The sequence below is a fragment of the Rutidosis leptorrhynchoides genome, chromosome 10, assembly GCF_046630445.1.
Source record: "Rutidosis leptorrhynchoides isolate AG116_Rl617_1_P2 chromosome 10, CSIRO_AGI_Rlap_v1, whole genome shotgun sequence".
NCBI lineage: Eukaryota > Viridiplantae > Streptophyta > Magnoliopsida > Asterales > Asteraceae > Rutidosis > Rutidosis leptorrhynchoides.
The window spans coordinates 114621821-114639192 of NC_092342.1; the positions used below are offsets into that span (position 1 = coordinate 114621821).

Here is a 17372-nt window from a genome sequence, read left to right on the forward strand (position 1 = left end):
ATCCTTAAGCCCGTCGTTTTAATAACCTTGATGAAAGAACCGATTCATCAACCATATCGAAAACACTTGCTTTCAATTCGCCATCGTGCCCGAACTCGTAACCTTGAAGCTCTTGATACCACTTGTTAGGATTTAGGACCCAAACAAGAACATGTGATTGTGGTATCGTCAATCACAAACAACCCACGAACGACAAACGAATAATTAAAGCATAAGAACGATATAAAAGCATAAAACGACACAAGGATTTAACGTGGTTATATCCCAACTCCAAATACGGAGAAGGGTTTACTCCACGGGCGCAAACCAGAGATTTTTCACTATAAATTTCGTGCACACATTGTATGAGTTACATAGGGTGTTTATATAGGCAAATCTAAACAAGGAAACTACTTAACGAGTAAGAAAACTCAATTCTAGAATTTTCTCCCGTCAGCACCATTTTCGCGACCGCAATGAATTTCTGGTGGTCGCGAGTTTTGTTTTCTCAGCACAGGATGTGATTCTTGCGACCATAACTTTAAACTCGCGGTCACCAAATTCACAGATTCAGCAAACCTTGTTTAATTCGAACTTCGCACTCCAACAGATGTAATATTGTTTCTTGTTGGAAAGCCTTTGTAATCTTTTTTTTCTCTCGCCTCTCTAGTTTCTTGCTAGAGTGGTTAAGTGTTTTAATATATTTTAGTGTTAAAAAAAAAAAAAAAAAAGCAAAAATGAAAAGGAAGAAAATGAGATCCTTTCAATTTGAATTGGAAAGAACTACTGAAGAAAAAATTAGACACAATCTGCCTTCCATTTCTTTCTTGTTTTCTCCTTAAAAAAGGTTAGGAACACCATATTTTTTTTTATTCTTTCAAGTTCATTTCTTTTCTTCGCAAACTAAACTCTGAAACACATGCTTGAAAAAGAAAAATAAGTAATCTAACTAAGGGCGTACAACTTTAATTAAATGGTCACTGACTTGGATCGTGATGCTGTTTCAATCATGTATTTTCAACCATGAGTTTTGAGGTTTAAGTGTGAGATGGATAAATGTTTGTATATTCGTGATAGGTTATATGGTATGCGAGCATTTTTCCTTTCTAGAAAAAATAAATAACGTAATGTTAAAAAACAACTATTTAATATTTCAGACACTGCGAAAAACACACGTACGAAATCAACTTAAGATATTTGCAAGTACGATTGCATATTGATAACTTATCAAAGATAGTTTGATGCTGGATATTACATTGTATCTTAGCAAATTTCCCACACACAAGTGAATATGCCAACTACAATTATCTCAAACAAAATACAAAGAAAAACTTCACGTCTATAAATATAATATTATTTATATGAACTATATATAAGAGTACAAGAATATCTTGTAGTAGGGTAAACAATGGAACTACTGAATCTCCCTTTTTCCAAAATTAGGGATTTGTATCTTCATTGCATTCCATGATGATACTTTTGCTATAGTTTACAAGATTCCATTGCCATGGGTAATGTATGTACCATATTCGAATTGGAATCAATATGCTCAGCTATAATCACACAGCGTCGACTTGTCTTCTGGTTAATCGTGCGTACAATCCGTCTTTAAGAAGAAGTTCTCTGTGATTTCCCATCTGAATTCAAAAGCAAACAAGGTTTGAGTTTCCATAAAGGTGGCACCTTAGCTATAATTGGGTCTGTTTGAGTTAACTTGAATAGTTGTAAGGTTTTCCTTGTTCGGGTTACCGGGAAGGGCGAGTAATCCGACCCCATACTCTAGTGTACGCAGCCCATCAGGAATACTCCCTGGCTGTTTCCAACCATTCCCTGGCCACCCCAAGAATTGAACTTGAGACCTCTTGCAAGGATCTCAGGGCCCCAACCACTTGGGCTAACTTGAATCTTAGCTACAAAATAAATGGGTCAAATGGGTCGAAATTTATCCAAATGGATTCACTAAGCTATAACCTCCTTAATTGTTTGTTTCTTCGTGTGTCAAAAAGTAGGTTAGTGTACCTCAATGATCTGGCCTTGGTCCATGACGACTATTCTGTCTGCTTCTTGTACAGTGGAGAGCCTGTTGAAAATGGTTAATCAGTTTTTTTAGGCGTAAATCAAGGTGCACAAAGAGTATGTTTCTTTTGCATTACCTGTGTGCGATTATTATAACAGTCCTCTTATAGTTATCTCCAGCAGCACGAAGTACACCCTACATGATCAAGGAACAACCATAAGCTACCCTCCCCATATTTACAGGATCCCTTTTTCTTCCCCAACAATTAAGGTGGCAATTTCGACCTATTTACTTATGATGGGGTTGAACTCGATTGTGTTTGGTCTCTAATGGGCAAAGTTGCAAAAATCGCTACTCGGTCGGGACTTTTTAGGAAGTACTTGGCAACTCGGGGAGTACTGGAATGTTAACCAAGTTTGACTTTGACCGATTTTCCAAGTTTTGGCTGAGTTTTGACCGATTTTCCGAGTAATCCCGAGTTTTGACCAAGTTTGACCAAGTTTGAGTAAGTTTGGCCGAGTTCTCGCCGAGTACTCCCCGAGGTGCAAATACCAAGTACTCACCAAGTAATTCCTAGTTCTCCAAAACTGCTAACGGGTCAAACATGTTATAAAAAATATTAGGTTAAAACAAAACAGGGACGAAAGTCACCAAAATGTATTCTAAGGCATTGTTCCTCATAAACCTTTTAAAAAAATAATAATAAAAAAAATATATTTTGAAATACTATGTTTTCTAATTAAATTTCACACTCTAATTAATTATCATAAAACTTCATATTTTTGTTTTCGTATCCATCGAACCTATTAAAACTTGTTACTCAAAGAAAATCATAGATACCTTGATATTGTATTCACTCTCTGCATCCAAAGCACTAGTGGCTTCATCAAGAATCAAAATGGATGGGTCCCGAAGAATCGCACGGGCAATTGCAATTCGTTGTTTTTGTCCTCCACTAAGCAAATCATCATCCACAATTGTTTTATATCCCTCAGGGAGAGAAGAAATGAACTCATGAGCATATGCTTGTTTGGCAGCCCTTTCAATATCCTCTTGGCTTAGATCTCTTGTACATCCATATGCTATATTCGATCTCACATCCATCCGAAATAGACGAGGTTCCTGTTTCACATATGTAACTAACAATCATAAAACAGTTTTTATTGGTTTATTGCATAATATAGTGAGTAATTCATGTAACCATTTTTGTTTCACTCATAAAAAGGTAACCAAGTTATGGAATTTCCAATTAATCATGACTTGTAATCTTGTATCCTTGTCAATAGGTAACTTTTGTGCGTGAGTTCTATATAAAAAAGTAACTAACTTTCGATATACCCAAAACAGTTATCAGAACAATGCTGATTAGCTTCTTACACATTATACTGTAATATGATCACAAAAGTAATTTCATGTGGAATGTTTAAAAAGATAACCTGTCCCACGTATCCGATATTTTCTCTGAGCCACTTGATGTCCAAATCTTTTAGAGGCGACCCGTCAATTAAAATCTACATATCCAACTACAATACTTTAGTCCAAGGTTAATGTTAATATCAAGCATTTGTAGGTTGAAAATTAAGGGTGGAAATTTTGAATTTTTTACATTTGAATAAACCATCATTTTAGAGAAAAAGTATTACCTGGCCACTTGTTGGTTCATAGAGACGAAGCAGAAGACTCACTATTGTGCTTTTTCCACTACCACTAAGACCAACCTAACCAACATAATCATTAGGAATTTAATCTAAAAGTAGTTGTTAAAGAAAAAAAATTAGGTAACTTTAGTCAGAGTTACTTACAAGTGCAACAACTTCATACGGATCCACAGCAAGGCTTATATCTTTTAAAACATGTACCTGTTGAAATATTACAAGCATGCTCTCTTTAAATTTCAAGCCATATAATTGATACCAGCACTCAATCTACTATACTCTGTGTGTGTGTGTGTGTGTGTGTGTGTGTGTGACAAAAGAGAGCTTACCGTTTCTCTTGATGTATAGCTAAATGATACATTCACCAACTCAATACGACCCTTCAAAATTGGCAACTTTGACCCTGGCACAAGTCAATATCCACAATAAGTTCAGATATTATGCAAAGACTTGAGGAAATAGATGGATTGCTTGCCTTTGGAAGTGAACTGGTGACTGGGAGCAAGATCCATCATTTGGAATACCTTTTCGCTTGCCCCAACAGATTGCATTAATGAAGACAAATTATCACCCACAAACCATGTTGAGTAAATCAACCATTCACTGTACAATACAAACTTTGTAAGTTGCTCAGCTGTTATATGACCAGCCATAATAGACATTCCTCCTACCAGTACAGCAAGAACCTATAAAATTTAACGTTTAAGTAAAGCTTATGTTAGATTCTAGATCTTGCATATGGAACTATGTAACGATATGATGATTTCATGCAAAATATAAGCAAGAGTACTTATACGACTGTATCAAGGATAGAAAGAACATAACCTGTGTAGAATGGTAAAGAGTGTTAAAACTGCAATTCCAAATTCCATATGCAGCACTTGTACGCAGGCTTATATCAGCTAGTTTTTCCAGCCAATCGTTGTACCTATTCACGGATAATGTAAATGAAAGCCAAATCCACACTAAACATGAATGTGTAATTACCTTTACATGCACGTTTTGTGCAAGATAAACTATCATAAAGACATCGGGTGAGAAAATTACACTTCTCTGTTCTAATGAAATTACAACCATAGGCAAATGTATACCTGTTAAGTTCTTTATGTTCTGTTCCATAAACTCGGACTGTTCTCATTAGAGAAAATGTCTCTTGTGCAACCTATACAAGTAAGGCCCACCAATTTAGAATTAGATAGATAGATAAAAGAGGGAAAGATACTGATATTATTCGATTAACATAATTAATTGTTTTATAGTACTTCATTTGCAGATGCAGTGTACTCTTGTGTTAGCTTTGCTGCTTTCTTTTGGTACCTGTGCGATGCGATGGGCACTCAAAGATCAGAATTATCATCTTCCAAATTCTTAACACTAAGAAACAAAGCAGTGATTAACGATTTAAATATTTAATAGTTAACATCTAATATCTAATGCTATAATAAAGCATCTTAGATGTTGAGTCTTAAAATCTTAAAAGTTAGTTAAAATTACTCACTTATGACTTACCCCTCTTACACTTTGTAAATAAAAAATTTATTTCAAATTGGAAAGTTTAATTCCTATTCTTTGCATATTTGTTATTGTTATACTAACAAGGTTGATAACTTTAAAATAGGTGTATCATATGTTTTGGGTTCATTAAAAAACATAGCTATTGAGAATCAATCAAGAACACTCAATCTCTTATTACATATAAAATGTTCTAAATTAGAATTTGTCCCAGTGTTAAGAATAAATTAAGAAAAATCAATCTCTAATACATAACATATACATATGTTCTTAATTGTAAAAGCCTTAACATGTTATTTTACCCATTTATCTATGAAACTGAAACGAAATGTTACTATCCAAGAGTAACATGTTATTATGAAGATACTATGACACATATCAAAAATAGATAAATTAGTTCTCACCAACGCGTTGCGGGGACCACATGCTAGTTAAAGTTAATGTATGCATGTATGTATGTCAGAAGCAGAAGCATAATAAACTACATTTATTGCACAGAATTAATAAACCTTTAAGGATAATACAAGATCTTACTGTCCATAGCGTAACATAATTAATGATAGAGTAGAGCATATGGCCAATGTGCACAATCCAAGTGGCCAAGACAAGACCAACAAGTAGATCAAAGCACCTGTCGCCTGAAACAAAATACTGAAGATTATGTTATATAATTTGATGTGAAGTGCCCGACTCAAATTATGTGTTTTAAAGCACCTGAAGAAGATTGCGTAAAATTAAATTAAGATCATTCCCAATGACTCGTGACACTTGCTGACAATCTGAACCTAGTCGACTAGTCAAATCACCAATACTTTCAGAGTCAAAAAAGTCTATATCCTGCAGAAAAAAGGTTTTAATTGGTCCTTTTCAGGCACTGAACTAGATATTAATGATGATCATGTAATCCAAAATGCTTCAAATGTTATCTTCACAAACCTGGTGAAGAAGGACAGAGTATAACGTTTCCCTCATTCGTTTTACCTACAGGTTGAAAACATTTAGTTTAAATAAAATCAATTTATTAGTACAGAAAAGTAAAGCTACAATCATTTTATTTGGCCATCAACATCATCAATGATTAAGTTTTAACCACAATTACTCTTTTGTAAAAATTGGCGCCAATTTACAATGTCTTACAAATTTAAATGCATCATTTATAAACTCACAAGAATCATGTTCGCAATGCTAAACCAGCAACCTCTTAGTCCACTGGAAATTCAACCAAACCACCACATGTCAGTATAAAAGACAAAAAGAATAACTTACAAGTCACTAATTATAGACACTACCACCTATTGAAAGCACTATTGTAAACCAACTAGAGTTGATACAAATAATGTTCACATCTTCACATCTAAATGGGTAAACGGATGAGGTTTTATCAGTTCGGGTTACAGAGACGACGAGCTTTAATACTCAGATGTACGCAACCTAACCGGGTTATCCTGTGACCGTTCCCGACCCTTTCCCCAACCACCCAAAGTTTGCTGCTAGTGAAGACTGAACCTAAGACCTCATGTGTGAGGATATTAGGACTTCAACCACTAGCCCATCTTGGCATCTTGTGATGTTCACATCTGATTAAGGTTTATGTTTTTCTTAGTTGTACTAGCTTGTAATGAGGGATTAAAGTACAAGAAAAAGGCCAATGATAAATCCACTCATCTATGTGTATTACAAACTTCGGTACAAACATACAATACACAAATTTTGTGGATTTATCAAAAATGTGAGGATATATCACCTGCCCAAGAAAAACCATCTATGAGAACGAAAAACTCACAGAAAAGAAAAGAAACAAGGAACAACATATTATTTTTTGTTTCATAGAAGAGAAAGATTTGACCATACAAGGTTTTAACCTGCAAATACCAGAAGTCACACATAAGAAGATCAATAGCTTCACGTTTCTATAGAATACTGTCGTGTCTCCACTTTGGGCTGAAAATATCGATGCAGTCAGGAAATGCGGTATAGAGATCTCCGTAAGCTGAATGATAACAGCATAACTTAAGTTAGTTCTACACCAAAACAAACTACGTAATGCGGAATGATCATATAATCCGTATCGAATCCCATTTCAGCAGATAAACATTTACTTTGTTCAAGTCCTTATAGCTTCAAAATGCATTTCTATAAGCACCATTTCATCAGGTGTTTATTTCTATAGCTGAAAGCCTGAAATGCACTAGTATTCAAACACTTTAACGTGCGTTTGGCTTTCAGATAACGCAATGCAACTGATCATTTGCAACTATAAAAAACAATAATAATATAACTACTTACAAAACGAGAAATGCTAAATTTAACAAGCGAAAATATATATCGATACCGCGGTTATAATTAGGGCTGAGAATGCAGCAAATATAACCCAACGATCACTCGAAATCAGTTCCCACATTCGTCTAAGCGCCTTTACTAAAGTAACCGGTTTCGCATTTTGCACAATTTCCACGTCATCAGAAAACTTCCACCATTCTCCACCAGGAAACACCAACGGAATTAACCGTAAAAAACTCAACAACCTATCAGTCACTCCAGCTGTTCTTACATCATCAACTGCCACGTCATCATCATGACTCCGTAAGGAATAACCGTTCACTGAAGCTGACTTTACCGCAGTAAATCGAATAAGTTTGTTATTAGTTCTCCGGTGAGATATATGAGCCCTAAATTGTGTGGTGGTGAAATTGAACTTGTTAATTTGAAAATTTGAGTAAGTTATGAAGCTAGAATGATGATTGTTAAGAATTAAAGTCATTGTTTGTTACATTTAACGGAGATTAAACAGAGATTAACGGAGATTGAATCTCGGCGACGAAAATGGATGTGGTACTGATGGATGTTATCCGTTGCTGAATGACTGGCGAGCGGCTAAGCTACTGGTGACGTGGATTTTTGGTTTTTGGTAGGAATGGTACGACACGTTTGGAAGGGAAATTGTGTCGTTTTTGGATGAAGTCATACGAAGTCGTTCTTCGGAAGGAAGTAATAACGTGAAATGCATACTATCCACTTACTTTTTTGTTGTGACTCAATTGCCCTTTCGTACCATTTTTTTCTATAAATTTGATAAAAAGCCCTCAAAAGATTGAATATTGTCATAAAGAGTTCGTTTGACGAAACTAATTGATAGCGAAATTTTATCTTCTAAGTAAAAAAATCGAACATATACTTTTTAAGTATTTGATAATTAGCTTATGAATGTAAAATGTGCACAATCTTGACCTTTAATGGTACTATGATAGAGTAGACAAGTGTACAAACTTGACCTTAAATGATATGTAATTAATTATCATTAATTATATACGAGTTTTGTGTTTTTTGTTGGGCGGCAATCTTTTCCTTTAATAGTGTCTTTAGAAGTATTAAAATTCGTGAAAGTTTGTTAACTTGAGTTTGAAAATGATCCGTCGAACTTCTAACTTTTCGTATCCTAGGTTCAAAACAACTCTTGGACTTACACGTTAAATACTTTTTAATTTCTCCTCTGTTACATACATACATACATATGAAATTCAACTATTTTCCTTCCAATTAAATACACGTTCGGATAAAACTTTCACTACTAGCATATATCATTAAGGAGTTTCTAGTTACATATAACAAAAGATAATTACAAGTTCAGATAGAAATTTCACTACTAGTGTATGTGATGTGATTATCAAATATCATTAAGGGGTTTCTAGTTACATATAACAAAAGATAATTACAAGTTAGATTTATTTAATGATAGTTTAAAGGATTATTTTTAAGAAACGTATATATGCAAAACTTAGTTTGTACATTAGTGATAACTATCCACTCTTAATAAATAGTTAATTTCAACCGGCTTAACATAATACATTTATTTACATATTTAAACTTTTAACCATAACTCTAGGGGTTATAAATAGAAAACTTCTCATAAATTAAATAAAAAATTATTGCTTTACCTATACTTTCAAAAAGATGAAAGGGCACATATGTCTTTTAGTTAACCGAAATATCATCACTCAACCGCACATTCCCTGTTCCCACTCGTATTTCACTATCATTCACAATCTCCACGTTACGCTAAACTCCGGCATGGCGGTTATCGGAAACCTAGCACTATTACTCGACGTAACATCACCACGAGCCACCGTAATCGACCGTAACAACAACAAATCACGATTACTTCCTTCCGATATCATTCTCCACTTATTCAAAAAGGAGCCGGTAACACCTATTACACACAGCAACTTCACGTCACTAGGCGGAATCGAATTCGAAAAGGATCCGGTAACAACACCTTCGCATCGGAGAAGGAGGAAGGCGAATTCGAAGTTTAATGAAGTGGATTACGAGAGTTCAAGTGATGAAGATAACGGAAATGGATACGGTGATGAGGATGATGCGGTTGATGAAGAGCGGAAGAAGAGGTTGGATTGGGAGAAGGAGATGAGGATGAGAGTTAAGGAGATTGAAGATGATAGAGAGCTTGAGAAGAAAGCAGAGGAGTTGCAGAGCCGTGGTGAAGGAGATGATGGTGAAAGTGAAGGCGAAAACGAAAACGAAAGAATCGAAGAGACCGAGGAACAGAAACGGATGCGAGTTCGTATAGAGCTCGAAAAGGTGAGGTTTATTATCGATTCGTGATTTCGTAATATTATGCATCTTGATACTAGTTAGAATTTTGTTAGTTGTGTTGCCCCTTTTTGTTGTTATTATACGCGTGTGTGTGTGTGTGATTTTGATTGTAGAAGAGCTTAAATTCAAGGTTTTAAAATAGATATGGTAGATTATGTGTAAGTCATTACATGTTTTAGCTTAGATCAACGTAGTTCCGGTTCATAAACATACATTTAGTGTAGTGAAGCATGTGTTCGATTACTTTGTGCTATGAAATGATGTGAATTGTTGCCTTAGGGCTATGGATGCTGGTAGAATTTTATGTTAATATTTTACTGTTCTTACTGTTTTATGAAGTCGATATAATTTGCTTAAGAACATGATCTCAAGGTACATGGGAACTATAGATTGTTTTGTGTGAACTTATGGAATACGACGAGCTTGTAATATATAGTTAGTGTCATGTGCTCATGTTGAGGCAACTCTCTAATTAAGTGAAGGGAATGTTTGAAGTGTGTTGGAGTAGATTAATGCGGGTTATGGAGAATGATCTATAAAGTTTATGAATGTAATAATCGCTTTCCGTAGTATCTGAGAGCGATTATTTTATTAGTTTCTTGTTGCCCCATTATTAAAGGATTTACTGGGAAATATGAAAGGAGGATGTCAATTGTGATCCAAATGAATCTTTGTACCTTGTTGCTAATATTTGTATTTAACTGTAGTATGATGATACGTTGAGAAATTTGAGAGCTGAGTTAGAAAGGTGAATGGTTATTGTAAATTTTCAAATATGCAGGTCAATGGTGATTGTAGGATCAAAGCTTAAAGGGTTCCCGAAGTGGGCTAATTGTATTTAGTTGTTGTCTACCTTAAAAAACTTCAAATCTAAAATATATATGGGGTCCTATAGTTAAAGTTAGTGGTGTCCTATACAATTTGAAAGGTACTTTGTATAAAGAATTTCTAAAGTAGTGGGGTCCTTGGCCCCCACAGCCATACAACCAAAATCGCCACTGATGTAAGTTTATGTCTAAATAACCACTAAATGTTACTGTATTCCAGTAACACGCAAGTTCTTGTTACATTGGTAGGTTGCTAAGGAGCAAGCAGAGAGGAGGAAAATGGCTGAATTAATGTTTGATTTGGGTCAAAGGGCTTATGGAAAGGGTATGTATGGGCGTTCTATCGAGTTTTTTGAAGGTGCTCTCACAATTATACCAAGGCCTACTTTGTTTGGTGGCGAGGTTAGCTGCTTTTATATTTCTTCCTGATCCGATCCATTTTGGAGTACTATTGAATTAATTGTTTATCATCCTGGTCTGGAACTTTGTTTGTCATTTCGTATTTGCAGATACAGATATGGCTTGCTATGGCTTACGAAGCTAATAACCGCCACAAAGATTGTATTGACCTTTACCGGAAGCTAGAATCGAGTCATCCTAGTCTCAGTATTAGACGACAAGCTAAAGACCTGCGATATATCTTGCAAGCCCCTAAGCTTAAAATATCGCAGGAAGAGATGGTGACGATTCCACTTATTGGTTCCAGCTATGATAGGTAAGTTCTTATTAAGAACTTATTGTAAATACTTTCTTAAGTTAAATGATGATATATGCATTCATATTTTTATAGTTGTCATCAGATTAATGCTAGGACACCCTTAATTCTAGGGTCAGTTTTTGACTAATGTATGTACTGAGCTCGATTGTCATCTCGATTGTCATCTGATATTTCGTTTTCGGCAAAATTTAAAGTTAGATTTTTTTTTCTCTCTTTATCATTGTTTCTATATTGATTCTATATAGGACAGATGATTATTTCATGTTGTGGTTAACGAGACCATTTGAAGGAACTTAACTAGTAATTTAACAATTTGCTAAAGTTTTATGCTTTCTGATAATTTAAACACGCAATTGGTGGCATTCACTATACAATTTTGCGATGATGACAACAACAGGTCATGACAAGTGGTGTTGGTGTGGGTCAGGTAGGGTCGGACTCATTTTGGTCCAAACCTTATATTAGTTTTGAAGTAAATATAGTGTCAAAATATCATTACCAGAATTGTATAATTTCAGTAGTAATATAAAGGGGTTTTATGCATTGAAAGTAGGTTTTGGGATACCCATTCTTTGTAAGCTAAACATAACCCCAATCAATCCATTCATATGTAATAGACTAATAGTGCTGAAAAATTGCACCTCTAATGACATATATGAATACAGCTATGCAGGTACTTGGACTGATAAAAACAAAGACAAGGATGAAAGAATCAACCGGTCCACAACCAATCAGATTTCATCAAGCAGAGACTTCCTTGGTGACTTTCTGGTATGGCGGCCGCCTGCTGACTTGGCAAATAACCAGGCGTTTTGGGCAGCTTTAGTACTATGGGTGGCCCTGGTCGGAGTTGCCCTCTTTCTCCAATGATAAACTAGGATCTTTGGCATGGTATTTGCAAGTATATATTCACAAATTCATTGTGTATTTGTTGTTGAACATATTTTTAAATATAGTTATAGTGTCATCCATATTTGTCAATGATTAAATTAAATCTGTAATTATTCTTGTATTTTCCAACTTCTCTTCTATGGCTATATAATTGTCACCAGTTTGGTTTGAAGTCTGAAGGAACTCAATGGCCCTTTTCAGTTTTGCTTGAAATATGCGATCTGTGTTATCTCTGAATTGTAAGACATCTTCACATTTTAGTTGCATTATTCATCATGAAAGACAAAGGACATTACGAAAGAGGTTTAGCGCTCATATGAATAATACTTATTGGCATGATTTAATTTATCAGACATTGTCCACACTCCATTTTCCATAAACCGGCCTCCTTGTTAACTTCTCGGCTACTATGTTCAAAACGACCCATTTTGATTCTTATCTTCTTTCTCCAAGTCCCACAGCTTATTTTTAACACCACTACAATATATCCACCATTTTGCGAACAAAGAAACATATATTAGAACTAGCAAGATGCTAAAAAAAAAATTACAAGGAATTTAATGAGTTTTGTAACCACAAAGACCAATCAAGTCTAGATTTCTTATAACGACAAGAAAGACCAATCGAGTCATGTAAGACGACATTGTTCCGACAAGAAATCATATCAAACGAGCTAAGAATGATGCAATATACTCTGTCACTTTTCCCTGAATCTCGAGTCATGTAAAACGACACTGTTCCGAAACATCCACGTTTTAAAACGTGGCTAATTCTATTCTCCATGTTTTTTCTAATTCTAATTTATTCACAATTGTAATTATCTATATGTTTCTTCATATCTATAACTATATAAGCTCAAAAACTAATGAATGTAACTTTCCACGAGTTCATTAACATGTACCTAAATATTTTCACCCATTGTTAGCTTCATTTTCTTTGTTTAAGACCATTCCCTATGGTAGTTGTGGAGTTGCAAAATTGTACGGAGAAATGACGCTGACATGACAGTGTTTTGGGAGAAGGTCCCTATGGTAAATGATGTGTTGCATAACTTTGATTGTTTTCAGTTTCAATACGTAGATCAAATAAAACAATGTAAGCAAAAGTTCCTTAATATTGTTCCCGATTTCCAAAGATATTGTAAACGGATTCGATCGAACGACCTACCACTTTCCTGAAATTATAGACGGATATGCTGGTTCATCAATCATTAAAGGTTATGAAAACCGCTAAACCCACAATACATGCAATAGTCCCTATATACTAGCGAAAAAATATGTAATATATCATTGGCAATGCGGGCTCTCCGTATTAATATAAAAATGGGATAACATGCTCGATAAGGCATGGAGTTCTAATATCAGAAGTATTTCTTCGTTGGAATGCCCACGAATTTGATCAGTAACTCTTCATGATTTGTATCTACGTTGACTAAAAGTGAATATTTATGTTGTCATAAAGTTCGCCTCTTACGTATAGTAGTCTTTACTCGAAAGAAAAAAATTCGACTCTTACTAATTAATACTTCCTCCGTCTCAAAGCTGTTGTTCTAGACGAAAAACATACAGTTTCAGAAAAATTGACTCTCACATGTACTTTTGTTAACTTTCTAGTGTTACCCTTTACTTTTTGTCTTGGGTGTATTAAGTAGGGGCACAAAAGAACTTTATCACTTTATTCTTATCCATTTATACAAGTGAACAATTAATTTGAGACATCCCAAAAACGAATAATGGACAATAGAGTAAATGTGTAAATGTAAAAATTAAGATAGTATTTGATACGCTACTTCTACATCAGTACAAAGTTATAAATTGAAATAAAAAAGTGTTTTTAAAAGATATGGTATTTATTAAACACACATTAATATTAATATTGCACTCAAAGATTTGTTACAAGATTGAGAGAGAAGTGTGTAGACTTCGATGTCCTTCAAAGGAAAAATACACAAACTTATATAGGCGAATTCATATGGCATATCCAATCGAATATTCACACATTGATTACAGAAAAATGAAAAAGTATCTAATATCCATTATTTAGACACAAATTTCTACAAACGGAGCTTTTAACGTTAAGGAAAAGATCTGGCTCCACATACTTAAAGTAGTCGAGATTTTCAACATTCTGGAGCTACCATTATTTTAATTATACACGAGGTTTTATTACACACCGTTTATTTAAAGGTAAATGTAAAAATTAAGATAGTATTGGGACCACTTTCTAGATTTACCTTTAAATAAACGGTGTGTAATAAAACCTCGTGTATAATTAAAATAATGGTAGCCCCATGTAAGTAACTAGAGGAGAGGGGGGGTTGTGAAATGCCCCGTCCTAATCCATCTGGACGAAGTCATCAACATTTGATCCCAGAGCGATGATCGACTCCAAGTAATGTCCTTAAAATGAGCAAATGCACAGCGGAAGATTTCTTTCATACCTGAGAATAAACATGCTTTCAAGTGTCAACCAAAAGGTTGGTGAGTTCATAGGTTTATCTTAAAACAATAAAATTCATCATTTTGATAGACCACAAAATTTAAATGCTGCATGGTACAAATGGGCCCGAATCCTATACCCACCTGTAATGTACATGTTATATCTTTTAAATACAGTACATCTTTCTCGTGTACGAAACCATTTTCATAAATCATAGTAACCATACACATATCTCGTGCACAAAAACTAATACACATATCATGTGTATAAAAATCATTCTCTCGATATATAACATTCACATCAACTGGTGGCAATTATCATGTCCACATAATTCAATGGTGGCAATTATCATGTCTACATAATTCAATGGTGGCAATTATCATGTCCACCTAATTCAATGGTGGCAATTATCATGTCCACATAATTCAATGGTGGCAATTATCATGTCCACATAATTTAATAATAATCCGCAGAACTTCTGTCTGCATAATAATTCATTCGAGGAATGTTTTGCTTGTGTCTATCTCGTCAAACATTTATAAAAGCATTTCATGTATTCGCAGTTCAAAATATATTTCAAAAGAATTTAATAAAGCAGTTGTAAAAACAGCGCATGTATTCTCAGTCCCAAAAATGTAAAGAGTAAAAGGGAGAAAATGAACTCACCTACGATATTTTGTAGTAAAAATATTCATACGATGATACTGAACAATGCAGGGTTGATCTCAGATTCACGAACCTATATCAATTATATATATTAACACATAAAATTTGTAATCGAACAAATTTATGTCTACTTATTAGTAATATAGATTATATGTTTCATTAATTCATTTATTAATATAAATATAATACATTCTTTAATAAAGTAGTTTAATAATTTATTTATAATTATAATATTTATCATTCTTTAATAGTAAGAATTTATATTAAAGCTTATATGATAAATATATATATTTTATATATAGCTTAATTAATATCATTTTAATAATACAATATAATAATATTAATATTAATATTTTTGTAATGTATTCTTGTAAAATAAATTTTTTTTTTTTTTTTTTACAATAATAACCATAATAGTGATAATAATGATAATAAGTTTAAATATAACAATACTAATAATCACATTAATTATAAAAATGTTAATATTAATAATAATACTCATGTCATTAATAATAATAATAATAATAATAATAATAATAATAATAATAATAATAATAATAATAATAATAAAAGTAATAAAAAGACTACCTTATAGTATCAAGCCTAAAGAAAATGAACGCCCATGCCCAGGCTCGAACCCTAGACCTCTCGCTAACCAGAAAACTCCTCAAATCATTCCTCCATCTCAGCTTACATGTTTTAATACACAATATAATTATATATGAACCGTTTATAGTTTGTTTCCTTCTCAAAAAACTAACAACCCGATTTATCATCCTTATGTTCAAACACCTCGGCCCAATTATAAAAACCGCCTCATGTGGCCCAACAACAATAGCTACGGCCCAACTAAATAATCTGTTTAAAAAAATAAAAGCAGTCCAAACTATTATCATACTTAAGCCCGACTAGGAAATCAAAAGGGTTTTTTTTTTTGTTGAATTTAAATTTCGGTCAGGTATTATATGGCTGGATTCCATTGCATTGCTGTCATCCATTTACAACATAGATATAAACACAGCCATATTTTCGAGCAGCTATTTAGCCTCCTTATCATTACCTTTATTTTATTATCACCTTTTCACTGCTCTATTAATCAGAAGAAAAAAAATACGCAGCTGGTGGCAGTTTGTTATTTGTTTTCGGTTGAAGCAGAAACAGTATAACAGCGTAGCAGTTAGCAGAATTGTAACAACCCAACCCGTTAACCAACCAATAACGCGGATAATTTTTTTTTTTTGCTGGAACAGCATATGGCGCGGCGCGCCATATGGCCGCGCGGCGCGCCAAAGTGGCCTGTCCAAAAAGTCATGAAATGCGAAAATGTTTGACCACTTCCCGACGTATTTAGACAAAACGCTTTTAACCATACATTAATATATGTACAACTAACATGTTCCATTAATAAAATTAGTCTTACGAAGACCGGGCCCACATCGGCTGTTTTACGACTTTCGTACGAAAATACAAGTTTTCAACCACATGATTTGTAATACAAAATAAAGGCCGAGCATGGCGATTGGGGATACGCTACCCAATCCTAATCAATCCAAAAGCAAGCCTTCTAAAGCAACTACGCAAGTCCACTAGTCCCCGCTTACCCGAGCCTCCGCATCCATGCAATCTATAAAAAGTCAACAACGAGAGGGTAAGCTAACGCTTAGTGAATGCAATACTTATACATATACATATGTAATTTACCTACACGCATCCACTTACAATACCATGCAAACAAAATGCATAAATGAGCTAGCAACACCAAACATACGACTAGCAACAACGTTAGTATATAAATCGCCACAATAATATACTAAATCACAATAATGCATAAATATAACATACCGTTCCCCGCTATGGCACTACCGACTTGTAGACGACCAATAACGTCGAGTCTCACTCGTATGTTGTCACCAACTTGTGACTCATCAAAGGGTGTCACCGACTTGTGAACTACCCACCAATATCTATGGGTCACCGACTTGTGAACGCCATGTGACATCACCGACTTGTGAAGCGCCACTAAGTGTCACCGACTTGTGAACACTATAGGGTGTCAC

At 34.4% G+C, this 17372-nt stretch overlaps 2 protein-coding genes across 2 annotated transcripts; one reads left to right on the forward strand and one right to left on the reverse strand.

The window, feature by feature from the left end:
* Window positions 1-1187: 1187 nt before the first annotated feature.
* On the reverse strand, window positions 1188-8106 carry LOC139873589 (ABC transporter B family member 26, chloroplastic). Its single transcript, XM_071861527.1, has 18 exons — window positions 7496-8106; window positions 7026-7153; window positions 6330-6372; window positions 6100-6144; window positions 5878-6000; window positions 5698-5801; window positions 4914-4968; window positions 4743-4813; window positions 4477-4579; window positions 4127-4337; window positions 3981-4054; window positions 3799-3855; window positions 3640-3714; window positions 3433-3507; window positions 2837-3118; window positions 2133-2191; window positions 1999-2059; window positions 1188-1616 (listed from the first exon to the last, which is right to left on the reverse strand). The coding sequence occupies exons 1-18, from the start codon at window positions 7922-7924 to the stop codon at window positions 1539-1541; spliced, it is 2073 nt and encodes a 690-aa protein (XP_071717628.1). The 5' UTR covers window positions 7925-8106; the 3' UTR covers window positions 1188-1538.
* A 1043-nt stretch (window positions 8107-9149) lies between these two features.
* On the forward strand, window positions 9150-12382 carry LOC139871905 (uncharacterized). The gene is made up of 4 exons (XM_071859660.1): window positions 9150-9759; window positions 10851-11003; window positions 11111-11316; window positions 11985-12382. Exons 1-4 carry the CDS (start codon window positions 9232-9234, stop codon window positions 12187-12189), a joined length of 1092 nt encoding a protein of 363 aa, XP_071715761.1. The 5' UTR covers window positions 9150-9231; the 3' UTR covers window positions 12190-12382.
* The last annotated feature ends 4990 nt before the right edge of the window (window positions 12383-17372 follow it).

Coding starts and splice junctions, on each gene's coding strand:
- LOC139873589 (XM_071861527.1), bottom strand. CDS start 7,924: ATGACTTTAATTCTTAACAATCATCATTCTAGCTTCATAACTTACTCA. Junction 6,145..6,329: donor GCATTGCGAACATGATTCTT/GTGAGTTTATAA, acceptor TTCAACCTGTAG/GTAAAACGAATGAGGGAAAC. Junction 4,055..4,126: donor TCACCAGTTCACTTCCAAAG/GCAAGCAATCCA, acceptor GACTTGTGCCAG/GGTCAAAGTTGCCAATTTTG.
- LOC139871905 (XM_071859660.1), top strand. CDS start 9,232: ATGGCGGTTATCGGAAACCTAGCACTATTACTCGACGTAACATCACCA. Junction 11,004..11,110: donor CTACTTTGTTTGGTGGCGAG/GTTAGCTGCTTT, acceptor TCGTATTTGCAG/ATACAGATATGGCTTGCTAT. Junction 11,317..11,984: donor ATTGGTTCCAGCTATGATAG/GTAAGTTCTTAT, acceptor ATATGAATACAG/CTATGCAGGTACTTGGACTG.